Raw genomic sequence first — 15883 nt, forward strand, 5'->3', positions numbered from 1 at the left:
CCATTTTGATTACTGTAATGTTAATTGTTCTTGAAAGTATTTTTGAACGCACCCTTTCCCAAAGACAAAGTTTTAAATATACATGCTGAATTTATACAAGTTACTAAAGGTCAGTTGTTGTGTAAGAGACCCACACGGTTAGGAAACGGAGCTGGGATGTTCTCCAGGTAAGACTTTCACCAACTGTCACCAGTGAACTCTAATCGGTGGATGACGGCCTTCGCTGACGTCGTTTGTTGCCTCTGGGGTGGTAAACCCCTTGGGGCAAATTTTCTGTCACACAGTAAGTCCAAAAGTTCATGAGCACCGGCACCACAACAAATAAAAAGATAAAGTCTGACCTCACGTCTGTATCTTCTACCTAAACTCTGGTTCCAAGCAGCACCTGTGTGAAATGATGGTGGCCCACATCTTTTGTTTGGGGTCATTTTGGGATGCAAAAATGGCCACAAGAAGGAGCTGCAACACAACGCTAATACATTTCAGTGTGTGTGTTTCTCTGAGCACTGTTGGCTTTCACATATAAACCATTTATAAACCCTCATCACAACGGTTTGGATGGTTTAACACACTCTCCAAATGCACTACAGCAGCCCCATCATGACAAAGGCTGACATATATAATCAAACACACATGGATGTATTATATATGTATGTGTATGTACATTATGGCATATATGTGTATATACACAGATATACATGTTATGGGTTTATTTCTGTACTATACGTATATAGATGTTTTCATATATCTATATACATACATATATATATGCTGTATTTTTCTTTGTGTGTGTGTGACCATGTGCTGTATGGGTGAATGAAAGTGTGGTGTGTGCGAGTGGATCTTATGTATAAGAGAAACCCCCCCGTATCTGCCCTTATCCACCCCCTTCTCTCCTGCTGGCCCCCCTGGTCATTTCTGTCTTTTAGCGCTTTTAGGGAAATTCACAATTAATTTAATTAACCCCAATTAATCCCGCCTCCTTCTAAATCCAGCAGATTGTCTGTAATCCCCAAAAGTCATTAGTAGTGTTACTCACTAGTGTATGTGGGGCTAGAGCGGTGTGGGTGTTAAATACAGTAACATGATGAATATTTTAATCCGTGTTTTGGTATAAACTGATCAAAAGTTCAACTAATAATATCCTAAAAGTATATTCTTATTGTATTTATTAGTCTTATTTTCTTCGCAGCAACTACTTCGTCATACCATTAAATTCAGTTTAGTGCTGCATAAATATTACAAATTTTTTAAGATAAGTCTGAGTGTAATGTTTTAATGAGCGACACAGAAGGAGTTTATTGTTTTGATGAGATCTGCAGAGATTTCTTGTTAGCTTTGTGGAGCTTTTCAGCCTCTTTTAGCCAAAAGGTTTAGCTTCTTAGCCCCTAACGTCACCTTTCCACCAACAGCAGCTAGTCAGCCACTGGAGCAGCTGGAGTACAAAAAGTTCTCTTAAGATGACCAAAAAAATATCACCTGAATGGAACGCAGATATTGATCTTGAATTTACCAGATGGACAGATATACAGTACAAATGAATGGTAGCGCATAAATAACCGTATAGCTTTATCAATTTATAAAAGATAATAGTTTTGCAGGGTTATATTTTTATCCTTTTCGGCTACAGTAGAGTCAACAGAAACGTTCAGTTCGAAGCAAAATCATTCACGCCCTCGTGTTTTATTGTTTGTTGGAACTATATATTATTTTATCACCTTGTTTGCAATAACCAAGTCAAAAAGTTAAAGAACTCACATCAGATGTCAGATACTGAGACAACCCTCAGAGACTTACTTTAGCAGTAGAGACCCTCTGACGGGTCAGATGGATTCCATCAGAATCAAGGAATCCTAGTAGAAACAGCTGGATATCAAAAACGACAATGATCCCAAGGAGACCCCAAAGTCCACCAGAAGGAGTCCTGGGTCATTCTAGAGGCCGTCACAGTCACCTGATTGAATCCCCTGAAAATCACTGGTGGGACTTGAAGAAGGTGTCTGCAGCAGGTAAACCAGGAATATTCAGGATCTGGAGGTGTTTGTTCAGCAGGAATGGGCTGAGATTCCTCAGGAAGGCTGCCAGAAGCAGGTCATAGCAGCTAAAGGGTCGACTAAGAACTAGAGACGTTGGTTTAAGGGTTGAATCATTTACAGACTGCAGTCGTCAGGGATCACAGACTAGTTGGATAATTGAATGAGGCATTAATCTTATTGGTTTTAATCTGCTATTTGAACTATTTTGGTTTGATTTGGTTTATGCAAACAGCTGATAAATACTAGTCTATCAGGACTTTTTGGAAGTTTTGCTTCCAGCTGTCAATCGTTGCTGGTTTAAGTGACAATATATAATTGTAAAAGGCTAGAAATGCTCCCAAGGCCAGCGTAGCGTCGGTTAGCGGCTAACGGTGGTGTTCTGTGTTGAAGGTTGTCGCGGCTCAGAGGCAAGTCCTCACAGCTCTCCCACCCCGTCCAGCGGGCCCCATGGAGGCTCCAACGAAGAGATCTGGGTACTGCGCAAGCCTGTGGCAGGTAACGAGGCCGCGCTGCGCTGAACCCTCAAACCTTACTCCATGAACTCTGACCAGGGGTCAAACAGTATCCGACATCTTTCCAAACGGCGTCCAAAGAGCAGACTTCATCCGTTCACCCGTTTGTTGGAGCTAAAAAATGATGTTTGAAGGTTTTCAGATACTCTTTGACCCCCGTGTGACAGTCCCCCATGTCCTGTTTACCCCTCCATCCAAAGCTGAACTCAGCGGCCTTATGTGTAGGACTGCAGCCATCCGCATCGGTCCACAGTCTGTGTGTCTCTCCAGCTGGATGTATGACGGTGTTTTCATGTGAGAGAGAACAAGAATGTTTAGAGGGAGGAGAGTGATGGGAAAGATGTGTGTGTTTGTGTTTGTGTGTGTGTGTGTGTGTGTGAGAGAGAGAGAGAGAGAGAGAGAGAGAGAGAGAGAGAGCAAAAGTTGTTTCAGTGCTCCCGTCCTGTGATGTCCCGGGTCACCCTGTGTGTCTGTCCTGTCCATTTAACCACTTGCTGCCCAGTGCATTTCAAAGGAGAGTCACACAACCACTCAGAGTGTGTGTGTGTGTGTGTGTCACCGTGTGTCGCCGTATGCATCCATCTGTTTGTTGCATGTGTATGCACAGAGTCTATGCATATTGTTTTTGGGCGGTTGCATGCATGTGTGTGAATGCATGTGTGTGTGTGTGTGTTTTGCAGGTGGAGACCGCAGCAGTGTTGGGAGTTCTGGCAGTGTGACCAGCGTAAGGTCATCAGGCAGCGGTCAGAGCGCCGGCAGCGCAGCGCACATCCTCCATGCACAGGCTGAGGGGGTAAAGGTACCAGACACACACACACACACACACACACACACACACACACACACACACACACACACACACACACACACACACACATCACAACCTCATGATGTAGGCTAGAAGAGGCAGAAAGCAGAAGAGTTGAATTTTAATTATAACAAAACTTGCCACTGGGAAAATATTTAAAGGACTTTAAGGGTTGGTAATTTTTATCAAGACCCAATTATTATTACCTAAAAACTAAGAAAATATCTTACGAAGTTTGAGAAAGTGAAAAAATTAATTGTTTACTCTCACCTAAGTTTTATTTTGGCCCATCTTGACGCCAAGCTTCATGAAAATGTGTTCAGATATTTTTGAATAATCCTGCAGCAAGCCAACAAACAAAAATATGGTGAACATAAGCAGATTAGCAGAGGTAGAAAAATTTTTAATTTGTATTTGGGAAGCAAACAGATGAAGACTGGCTCAGTAACAGTTGTGGAAAGTAATTGCTTAGTGTTCCTGAGTGTTTATTATATGAGGTTGTGAAGTCTTTATCCTGAATTATATTTATCTGGCATTTAACTTTTTACATTTAATAAACATGAGTTAACTCACAACCTTTTATACTTTCCTCTTTATTACTAAAATTAGAGAATTAGAGGATGAGAATTTTATATTGTGGCCTTTTTTTTTACTGGAAGCTTCACAAACAGTTTCAGTGTAATTAATGGAGCAACAGGCGGCATGTACAGGTAGTTCTCAACATACAAACACAATTTGTTACAAGAAGTTGTTTGTAAGATGCATTTTTTGTTACTTACTCTTTATTAAATTTTAATCTGTAATCATCATGTGAGGACATTTAAATGTCGTTACTAAATACTAAAGTACTTTTCCTTCAGACTGACCAGAAACAATGTGTTGACATACAAACAACACATAATACAGTGTGTACTATGTGGCCATCAAATGGGGTCTGCTGCCTGACACCACACATTATACGTTATAGAGTATTATGATTATAACACACTAATGCAGTAATTTGTCTGAACACTGGCCTCTAGTGGCCGATTGGGGAACTAACATCGGTCCCCTGGATCCATACCAATATTATACCAAAAATCTGGATCCCTCCCAATATTAACAAGGGTCCTTTTTAACCCCAGATCAATCTTGACCAAGTTTGATGTAAATCAATAAAAAGCTTTTGAATAATCGCGCTGCAACATAACCTAGTAGTGGTTATTAAGGGACTTTTTACTTACCATAACCAGCTGTGGTTACAGTGGCGCTTTCAAGCGCCACTGTACACTACACTACGAGGGATATTGTGATGTTGAACTTGATTTTAGTATTTTAGTACAAATCAATATTTACTACAATAATTATTGATCATATGATATTTTGAAAAATGTGTAAATACAGTATAAACATGTATTTTGACAAACCAAGAGATGATTATTGTGTACCCGACCAGCCAGAGTTCGGTGACTCTGAGCGATGTGGAGTTTGATGTTGACATAATTTCTCACAGCTGGTCAAAAGAAACGTCGTTGCTTTAATTCAACAAAGTGTGAGGTGTGTGTGTTCATGTGGGTCTACAGTGTGTGTGTGTGTGATCCTGTGTTTGCAGCTTCTAGCCACAGTGTTGTCCCAGTCCACCAAAGCCAAGGAGCATCTCCTGGAGCAGTCCAAGTCTGTGGACCAGAACACAGGTAGGACAGGTTCAGGTCCCTCAACACAGTCACTGTGTGTTAAACACAGACCTGATCACGTGACAATACCTGTGGGAGATGAAACTGTTAATCTGTTTAGAATGAAGGGAAAAGCAACGTCTAAGATGGAGAGAATTAAAGCCAGGGTCATGTTGGGAAAAGGAGAGATGTTTATTTATTCCACACATCCGTCTCCACACACTCACACACACACTTACAGATCTTGGCTAGTTCAACAGACAGATGGCCGAGGCAGGAGATGTAGGTGGATGTGTAGGAAGGGATCATTGGTTTGCAAGATTATGATTCTTAGAAAACCAGAATTTGATTGGTTGCAAAATGAAAACACGGAACACAAATCATCTGTTGGCTTTGAGATGAGGAAACTCGTCTCCTACACGACGAAAACCGTCCAATCGTGTTTCTGCCAGCAGGTTCTGCCAGCTCATCTCGGACGTCGAGCCAATCGGGCTGTCCGCTCCATGAAGCGCCGCCTTATGACGCCACGGCGACCAGGAAGGGGGAGGTGCTAAACGAGGGGAAGGTAGGACAGTCTCTTTAACACAAACAGCAACACTATCACAATCAAACTGCAGCATGATGACAACGTAGCTGAGTCACCACAATCCTCTCACTCACTCACGCACACAATATACGGTTATACACAAAACACACACACACACACACACACACACGCACACCCCAAGATGTCCCAGGGGTTTCTCTATCAGCTGGCCTCGTCTGTGCTGCGTGTCTTCGGATGCAGCCATGACACGGTGAGTGTGTGAATGGAAGACGTCCAGCTCAACCAGCAAATGACAAATGTTGTGTTTGAGAGAGAGAGAGAGGAGAGAGAGAGAGAGAGGAGAGAGAGAGAGAGAGAGAGAGAGAGAGAGAGAGAGAGGAGAGAGAGAGAGAGAGAGAGAGAGAGAGAGAGAGAGAGAGAGTCTTGCCCTCTGGTTTTTCTGCTACCTGCTCTCCATCGTTTGTCACTTTCAGTTGCAGCTTCCCTTCTTCCATTGCAGTGATTTTCTTTTTTCTGCAGACAATTGTTTTTCAGTTGATGGTGGGAGGTGTACTTCAGGCAAGCTTAACTGTAGCTCAGATATGTGTGCGTGCGTGTGTGTGTGTGTGTGTGTTCACGTGCGCCGGGCAGTGTGCATATCGTGGGTGGACTAACTTGGAACATGCGTGTGCGGCGCGCTGGGCTTACATCATGTACAGTAGATCTTTATTCACTGTGGAGATGTGTGTGTTGAACGTTGGTGCGGCCTCGTGTGTTCACGTCTCGTTGTGTAATGACTTTAAGCTCGATGAAGGGGAAAGCATATTTAAATAGCAGGTGGTTGTGGTGGTCATGTGTGCGTTGCTTGCCTACAGTGTGTGTGTCATGTGTGCTGTCATGTCCTCAAGGCCATCTGTTAGCTGGAGTACCGTCGTCCTGATTGGAGGAATGACAGGAAGGAGCACCAATCAGCTTTGAGAGTCAGTGTGGAGGAGGTGGAGGAAACCATAGAAGAAGACATTGAGGATGTGGACTTGAATCATAAATAAACATCAATTCATGCAGTTGATGGTTTGCAGCAGATTCAGATTGGGACTCTTGTCTCGTCTGCAGCCGCTTATCCAGGTCCGGGTCACGACCTTCTCCAAGGTCAAAGTCAGCTTTATTGTCAAGTGTACCATATATGCACGACATACAGCATAGGTGAAATTGCAGTCCTCTCTGACCCACGGTCAACAGGCAGTCCAACTCAGGCAGTACAACAGGCAGTACAACTCAGACAGTACAACAGGCAGTACAACAGGCAGTACAATAGGCAGTACAACACAGGCAGTACAACACAGGCAGTGCAACTCAGGCAGTACAACAGGCAGTAAAACTTAGGCAGTACAACAGACAGTACAACACAGGCAGCACAACTCAGGCAGTACAATTCAGGCAGTACAACAGGCAGTACAACATAGGTAGTACAACACAGGCAGTACAACACAGGCAGTACAACACAGGCAGTACAACACAGGCAGTACAACTCAGGCAGTACAACAGGCAGTACAACACAGGCAGCACAACATAGGCAGTACAACGGGCAGTATAACAGGCAGTACAACAGGCAGTACAACGGGCAGTACAACAAACAGTACAGCACAAAGTATAAGACTTAACACAAAGGGACGGTAAACATCTCTGTACAGGACAAATACACAGAGTGACAAGACACAGTAAACACAAAAAGAACCGCTCTAGCTGGAGAGAGAGGAGCTGCTATGTGTGCACGCACTGCCATCCCATTAGATCCAGGTCCACTAGTTGGGCAAACTCCCATCCTGCCTGCGGCACCTTCATATGAGTACAGAGATGGACCAGTGTTCCATGACCAGGGTGAAAACGTCTTTGTTCCTCCTGGATCTGAGCTTCAACTCACAGTTAAATTCTCCTCTCCGGGACCCTGGAGTAGACTTTCTCAGGGAGGCTGAGCAACGTGAATTGCAAATGCAAATTGCCCTAAACACCACAGTTCCTAGAATCATTAGGGTACTCAAGCCCCTCCATCTACTATTAGTTCTTATGTAGCCTCTTAACTTTTTCATAAGTTCTAAGCATCCATTCTTCTGTTCAATCTGGTGCAACTGGTTGCATCGTTAAACTTTCAATGAGAAAATCAAGTGATGCGTCACTCATCATGTGATCATCATGCCTCTTGTAAAACTGCTTTCTCCACAGTAATGACTGAAGTAACTATAACAGAAAATGTCCAGAGAAAACACCTTTTGGAATTCTCACAAGTTCAGGGCGTTTAAAGTTGCTAGTTAATATTTTTTCACCTCGACATGAACAACGTAAGGAGCAAAATAAAGTAACATATGCCTTTTGGTCCCGTCTGTCCATCATATGGACAATTACCCATAAGTCAAAAAGTGTGCAGTGTTCTTTCACCAAACGTCATATACACATCATCCCCCTGCTGCAGCAGTGCCTGTGAAATTTTGATCATTTTAAAGATAAATTTAATTTAATTTAAAGATAAACATAATTTTTTTATGCAACTATAACCACAATTAAAAATGTTATCCATTGTCAGTAAATACAGTTCATCACTTCATCTATAAGTGAGACTTTAGACTCCAACACAAGAAGCTCAACCCATATTGCAACAGCAACCAGAAACACTGGTGAGGTCACTGGACCTGTTCTCACCTGAGGTGAACCCATGCAGAAGGAAAGAGCCCGTTGAGCACGTTTCCTAACTCTTCTTAAAGAGCAGGTGATGGAATACAATCATCAGCCAGTCTCAACGTCTTGCATGTTGCTAGCATCAAACTCCGAATGAGTATTTATTAGTAAAGAAATCAATTTTATCTCATTAAATATTTTTGTACTGTACCAGTTTCCAAATTTTTTTGGCCCTGTTTGGCCCCCCTCTGCGAGAGAACTGTAGCGGCGCAGACCCGGAGCCAGTGACAGCATGCCCCATGTCTTCTCTCCCGTAGAGCTCAGAGGCCGTTGTCCAATGGCTGAACGACTTTCAGCTGCAGGTCTACGTTCCAAACTTCCTTGGCGCTGGGTATGACTTGCCCACCATTAGCCGAATGACCCCGGAGGTAAGGCAACTGAACCCTGACCCCCCCCACCCGAACCCCAGAGAGGTCACAAGCACCTCCAAGGACCACAATGGAAACAAGTCTGCATGACTTTAATTTGTGGTGTCCTTGATGTTTCCAAATGCATGTATATAATTTCCTTAAAATATTCTCACGAAGGACTGAATTAAACCAAAGTGATCTTTCCCTGCCTCCCAAACCCCCGAGTCAGCCTGTTGCCTCGCCGTTGATCTGGTCTGATACACTTCAAATCAGTTTAAAAAAGGTTCTGGATCCAAAAAAAATGCATAATGCAGTTTGTACAAATATAGAGTTAGGTTTTAGGTTATTTTGCATTTTTATAATCATAAAAAATGTGTTATATTTTATAAGGTGTCACCCATCTATTGATTCATAGACAATACAACAACACAGGCTATAATTGTTGAAGTTTATGGATTAACACATCAAAATAAATCTTTTATTTTGAAGAAGTAAAATTGTTTTTCATAATAAAATACAATTACTATTACTATGATACCACTCTGTTAAGCTAAACTACTGTAGCTTCTTGTTTACTGTACAGGTACCTAATTTCTCTGGTAAAAACTAACAAACAAACTACATTTCCTGAAATTATTCCCGTGGAAGCGTTATGTTTCTAATAAATTTTATAATATAATTTTCTTCTTTATCATTTGATCAAATTGAAGCTTAAATATTTATGTCCAATAAACTTGGTTTATTGGACATAAATATTTTGATCTCATACAAGCAGAACTAAATGAATGCTGCGTGACGTAAGTTAAACATCCGTCTAAATGGCTGTGATTTGAGTCCCTTGGTGACAGCATGACTCACAATGACGCAAATGTTACCCAAACAACTAGCTCAGATGCTCCTGTGGGTGACATTACCCGTCTCCGTCTCCTTGTTGGCTTCCGCTTTAACTGCTCAGATAGTTACTGGACAAATGCAATAAAAAAAAAATTGAATTGCATTATAGGAAAGGTATGATCTGTTGTTGTATTACACAAACTCACAGCTAAAAATAAGGAAATGCATACCTGGCTTTTATTTTGACCCCTTGTCCGTGTGATTGTCCATTACTGTAGAGATTAGTGATGACGTCACACGATTGGTCCGGCCTGGTGTTGGGGTATCCGTATTTGCTGTCGCACTTTCAAAATAAGATGTCAACAACTGTTTGCTGCTGAGTAATAGAGGGGAACCTCGACCATACAGCTTTGGTTATATCCAGTTAAAAGACAGAGGGGGATTTTTTTTTTTTTTTAAACATAAAAAAATCAATCAACAGTTCTAATTCTTTTTTAGTTTATTGGTCGGCCATTTTAGCCTAGTTTCAGAATAATTGAACATTCATATTTACCAACCTAAAAAGACATGAAACATTTAATTTTCTGTGCCAGCCACGACGTGGAAGATGAAGATGATGAAGATGGTCTAATCGGACTTCAGGACAGATAACATGGCAAGAGGATTTAGCGTAATGCTAAAAATCTGTAATAAGTAACATAAACACTCCATAGACTCAGATTTCATTCATTCATTTCATTCTAGTTACATGTTTGAATGGACTCTTCATACAAAAATTATGATTATTGGTTCACTCCCACACTGATGGAAGGTTGGGTGAAGGCTAGATTTACAGATACAGAAGTTCTTTCTTTGTATATAACCGATTCTGAGGAGCAGTGGTCGACCACTATGAATGTCAGGTTTTAGTTTACTGAAGAATATCTCCACATTTAAACAAAATGAAATTTAATTTTAGAGTCCTGGATGTCTATATTCTAAATGACTGACACTGACTCCTTAACAACCTTTAAATAACTCCCATATACAGTAAGTGCAAATGATTTTCTTTTTGCATTACAATGAGATCATCAAAAGTTGGAGCTAAAATGGCTCTAAACTCGTAAATGAAAACTCCTCAGTAACACAACAAATGCTTTATACATACAAATAATTTATATCATCCATAAATTATTTGTGTACTCCATGTAGATGTACACTGTAGTGTTGTGCATGCAGAGCTGTGCAGGGCTTTGCGATGCCATGGAATCCAGGTCCCTCTAGGTTTGTGTCACATCTGCACACATTTAATGGATTGCACCACCGGCACATGTGTGTGTGTGTGTGTGTGTGTGTGTGCGTGCGTGCGTGTGTGTGTGTGTGTGCATGTGTGTGATTGTTTTCTACCTTATGTTACCACAGAATCACACAGAAATCACTAACAGTACACTGATAACGACTGGATGTACCGTCTTTGTTCAAAACGTTACTTAAATTTCCAAATATTCATCACTTTTTATTTCTTCATTCTGTTAATATTGAATTCAGATTGTAACATTAGAAGAAATAAGACGTTATTCAAAGGATCTTTTCAGAGTTTCTTTTTTCTGCTTTTGTTTTCCTTCTTTGTCATGATTTCCAGACATTTCTGCTCCATTCTTATCCACTTACAGACCCTCATCAGCTGGAAGTCGTCTGTTTGTGTTGCTCCTTTTTCTCTGTGTATTTGTATGAATGTGTGATTGGAACTGCTGGAGTCTTTTTAGTGTCTCTCTGTGGAGGAAAATCCCTATTGCCACTACAGTGTCCGACTGGTGTGTGTGTGTGTGTTTTCTTGTGTGTGAAGGATCTGACCGCCATTGGGATAACCAAACCAGGTCACAGAAAGAAGATGACGACAGAGATTAACAAGCTGAGTGTGACCGAGTGGCTGCCTGACCAGAAACCTGTGAGTAAAATTCAACTCTCATCTCAACACCAGGACCAGTTAGATGCCAAATAATCTACCAGCATCGTTTTTTTCTAGCATGGTGAAAAGTGTTTCTGGTGTTCCTATAGGCCAATCTGGGAGAGTGGCTGTCTGCTATTGGTCTAAGCCAGTACCATCAGGTCTTAGTGCAGAATGGCTATGAGAATATTGAGTTCATTACCGACATCACCTGGGAGGACCTGCAGGAAATAGGCATCATCAAACTGGGTAAGACATTCAGACAGACTTTGAATGCATTGTTGCAATCATGTAATAATAGTAAAATAGCTGCAGTAAGTAATGCTATCAAGTCAGTGAAATAAATGTGTAAAGGTTGATTTTCCCCTCAACTATTGGTGGATTTGATCAGTGAAAACTTTTTTTAGCTAATTTGAGCCTTTGCACCATTTTTTCCCCCAAAATGGAGCAATAATAAAATGTTTTTAATATAAACAGAGTTTATTTTACCTCAAGAAAGTAGTGCATCCCTGGGATGCGCTTCAAGAAAAATTTGTGCATCCCAACGTGACGTTTATGCATCCCAAAAGTAATAACAGAATATACGTTAGAAGCATACGCAAGGATTGAGTTTGGTCAGTAGTACAATATAAACACTGTTCATTTTAATGTATTTATTAATAACATCGTAACTGTTTAAGTAAAAAGAAAAAAAAGTAAAATTATATATTCATTATAGCAAAATTTTAAATGCTGGTAGTCATTTAAAAAATAACAGTTTTAGAAATAAAGAAAGATGTACATAATGTGTAAGATGTACATATACGTAATACCTTTTTTTTTTTTTTACTTTTAATAAGGCAAACAAGAACACTATATAAATATTTGAATGGACTTCTATTACAGCGCTATACATCTCCTCTGTTAACATTTAGGTCACCAGAAGAAGCTAATGCTAGCGGTGAAGCGATTAGCTGAAATGCAGCGCAGTACCGAGGGGCGGGGCTCCCTCAGAAAGAAGCCCCCGCCAATCACACAGCAGCAGGAAGTCACGTCAATGGATAGCCCTCCCCCAGACGGTAAGCTAATGCATTTACTTCTACCTGTGTGTCGGTACAGTTGTGCCCCCTTCAGTTTAATATTCATTTTAAGGTCGTCTTCCCCCTGCAGACGTCACGTCTCCAAAGATGAGCACCTTCCAGGACAGCGAGTTGAGCACCGAGCTGCAGAGCGCCATGATTCAGCCGGGGCAGGAGGTCAGCAAAGTTCAACGAACACGCAGCCTGAATAAGGAGCGTGATGAGGTGATGACATCATCAGGAGGAGGAGGAGGAGTAGCTGGGCCCCCCAAGAAGGAGGCCCGGACTATGAGGCAGCAGAGCAGCCAGGGCTCCCACAGGAGCAGCGTCTCCGCTCAAGGCAAACATCGCCACTCCCACTCCCACTCCCAGCCTGCACCCCCCTACACACCCCCTCACACCCCGACCAAAACCAGAACCTCATCTTCCTCCTCCACCTCCTCCGCCCAGAGCACAGCTTCCCCTCAGGCGAAGCGTAAACCGTCCCCCCAGTTCATGCAGGGGGAGCGACCTCAGTCGCCACGGTCCCACCCCCCTCAGTCTCCAACTCACCGCGGCGCTCCGTGTGCCCAACCTCCGCCACAGCAACAACCCCAGCAGCAACAGCAGGGGCAACCTCAGCACCACCCGCCGGCCCAGGGGGTGGAGACAAAGGAGGGCCAGCATCAGCAGGTCCCCCTCCTCCGTCTCCCCCCGGAGGCGGAGCTGGCCGACGAAGAGGGGGTGGAGCCTGCGGCGCTCCAGAAGAAACGCTCCCACACCCTCAACAGGTACGCCGTCTCAGACAGCGAGTGTGACGAGAAGGCGGGTGGAGGAGGAGAACAGGAACCAGGAGGGCAGATCTCCGTCAGGGGGGACGGGGGTAAATACGCCACTGTTGCCCATGGGGTGGGCAGGAGCCACTCCGTCCGTAACCAGGACAAGAGCGTCAGCCGTAACCACACGCAGTCCTTCGCTCTGCGCCAGAAGAAAAAAGGTCCGCCCCCGCCTCCGCCCAAACGATCTAGCTCCGCCATCTCCACCTCCAACTCCAACCTGACGGACGCCAACACACACCCGCACACACACACCCCCAACACCACGGGGGGGCTGCTGGACGTCCCTTACCACCAACAGAGGCGTGCCAGCGACCTGGGGGTGTCTGCGGAGACGGCGAACGTGGAGACAAGCAGCGTGGGTAATGTGAGGAGCATCGCCGCCATGTTGGAGATGTCATCTATAGGGGGCGGAGCCAAAGGCATAGCTCTGCAAAAGAACTTCCTGCAGGTATGGTGACGTCTGCTTCTCTGAAATGTAGAATATATGCAAATAAAACACACATTTATGGAGTTCCACCAACCAATCACAGGTGGGGAAACAACGTGACGCCATCGGTCTGGACGGCGAGGTGGTGAACCGACGGCGGACCATCAGCGGCCCCGTCACGGAGCTGGTGGCGGCTGCCATGCGTGAACAGTCGACTCCCTCTGGCCTACTTCCTTCCGCTCTTCCACCTGAAAGCTCCCCTCCCCTGGTAAATTCCTCCCCAACCAACCCTCCTTCCTCCCCCCACCCCAGCTCAGGGGGGAGCGGTAGTTCGTCCGAGAACCTGCCCTTCGCAGAGGAAGGAAGTCTGACCATTCGGCGTCAGGGACGAGCAGAAGGAGAAGGACAGGTAACTATCTATATACATGTTTGTCTGTATGTATGTATGTATGTATGTATGTATCTATCTATCTATCTATCTATCTATCTATCTATCTATCTATCTATCTATCTATCTATCTATCTATCTATCTATCTATCTATCTACCTACCTACCTACCTACCTACCTACCTACCTACCTACCTACCTACCTACCTACCTACCTACCTACCTACCTACCTATCTATCTATCTACCTACCTACCTACCTACCTACCTACCTACCTACCTACCTACCTACCTACCTATCTATCTATCTATCTATCTATCTAATCTGTCTACCTCCCTACCTATCGTGCTAACATAGTCAGCATCTGTTCTCTAAGCTCTATTTGTTCTGTTCTTTATATTTATGTCTATTCATTGATGCTTTTGACTGTTTGTGCAACAATAACCTCTTGTCATGAATGTATGAATTTTCCGTTAGTGTGTATTTTGTGTTTGTCTGCAGGGTGACGAAGAGGGTCCCCGGGCAGATGGTGTCTACTCACAAGAGGACATCTGTAGGATCGAAGCATCGTCAACCTTGAAGCGACGGCCCCGCAGCTCCAAGCCCCACCCCAACGGCTCAGACTTCACCCTCCAGGAGTCGTCCACAGTTAAACGACGTCCCAAGAGCCGCGACAAGGAGCCCGAGGGCTTTGCCAGCATGGCTGCAGCTAACGGAGAGCCTGTAGGTACCGGGCAGCCCCACACCATACAGCCAGTACCCTTCCAAAATGGTACGGCCACCATGAAACGCCGCCCGGTGTCGGACACTGGAGTGACTGAGCAGCCTCAACCACTGCCCCAACCCCAACCCCAACCCCAGCCTCAGTCACAGGTGGGCACTGCTCCTCGGAGAAACAGTGCGGACCAAGGAGCCCCAATGAGCATTGAAGGAGGTCCGGTGAGAAAGCCAAAGCCTCCGGTCTCCCCAAAACCTATAGTGGCACAAATAAAGAGACAGGGAGGTCCACCAACCCCCACACACCCTGCCCCCAACAAGAAAGTCCCACTACCTGGCCCTGGAACCCCCGGAAGCCCAGGTACTTGTATAAGGACATATTTATGTTGGGTTTGGGGATGGATGGGTGTTTTAAGTCTTGTGATTATAGCCATTCATAAAGGTGCCTAGGAAAGGCTGATGTCCTAAATCACCTTGAAAGATAATGAATTGTGCAAAACAGTAGAAGGAAACCGACACAGGAGACCCAAAGAAAGAGTCACAAAGGTGTGATTTAGATGCCGTTTGACAAGCCTTTGTTTGAGGTAACCTAATCCTGCGTCAGCACGCAGGAAACAGGCCTTTGTTTTGAGCACCAAACGACTCAACTTCTGACCTGTGAGAAGACAGACTGTATTAGTAGTGGTGCAGCTCATCAGTCCCTGACTCAGCACACTGACAGCAGGGAAATGAAGCCGCATTATGGGTACAACCAATGTTACATTTAATGTTTTTTATTGCTTTTATTGGGTTTGGACATGTCCAGAGGAGAGACAGTGAATATATTGGTAGAAGGATGCTGAGTTTTGAACTGCCAGGCAGGAGGCCTAGAGGAAGACCAAAGAGGTTTATGGATGTAGTGAAAGAGGACATGAAGGTAGTTGGTGTGAGAGAAGAGGATGCAGAAGACAGGGTTAGATGGAGGCCACTGATTCGCTGTGGCGACCCCTGAAGGGAAATTGTTGATTTCAAAAAACACCCCCATGCTTGACTGTAGTTCCATCCTGAGATGATAATCCAGACTAACTTATTTCTTCCCTCCTCGTTTCTCTAGTGGAAGG

General features: G+C 43.9%; 1 protein-coding gene across 7 annotated transcripts in view; it reads left to right on the forward strand.

The window, feature by feature from the left end:
* Positions 1 to 15883, forward strand: part of caskin1 (CASK interacting protein 1) — an 86528-nt gene that overhangs the window by 64993 nt on the left and 5652 nt on the right. For 3 of the 7 annotated variants that reach the window (XM_068335974.1, XM_068335978.1, XM_068335980.1), the window contains 12 exons: positions 2427 to 2531; positions 3229 to 3347; positions 4948 to 5029; positions 5464 to 5573; positions 8522 to 8632; positions 11274 to 11375; positions 11486 to 11624; positions 12290 to 12433; positions 12525 to 13699; positions 13782 to 14087; positions 14544 to 15144; positions 15877 to 15883. The exon at positions 15877 to 15883 is cut by the window's right edge and continues 498 nt beyond it. In XM_068335974.1, the coding sequence (XP_068192075.1) occupies positions 2427 to 2531; positions 3229 to 3347; positions 4948 to 5029; positions 5464 to 5573; positions 8522 to 8632; positions 11274 to 11375; positions 11486 to 11624; positions 12290 to 12433; positions 12525 to 13699; positions 13782 to 14087; positions 14544 to 15144; positions 15877 to 15883 (3001 nt within the window). The remainder of the gene's footprint in view (positions 1 to 2426; positions 2532 to 3228; positions 3348 to 4947; positions 5030 to 5463; positions 5574 to 8521; positions 8633 to 11273; positions 11376 to 11485; positions 11625 to 12289; positions 12434 to 12524; positions 13700 to 13781; positions 14088 to 14543; positions 15145 to 15876) is intronic. The other 4 variants (XM_068335976.1, XM_068335979.1, XM_068335975.1 and 1 more) reach the window with 3 other exon arrangements.

This window comes from Antennarius striatus, chromosome 16, assembly GCF_040054535.1.
Source record: "Antennarius striatus isolate MH-2024 chromosome 16, ASM4005453v1, whole genome shotgun sequence".
In the NCBI taxonomy this organism is placed as follows: domain Eukaryota; kingdom Metazoa; phylum Chordata; class Actinopteri; order Lophiiformes; family Antennariidae; genus Antennarius; species Antennarius striatus.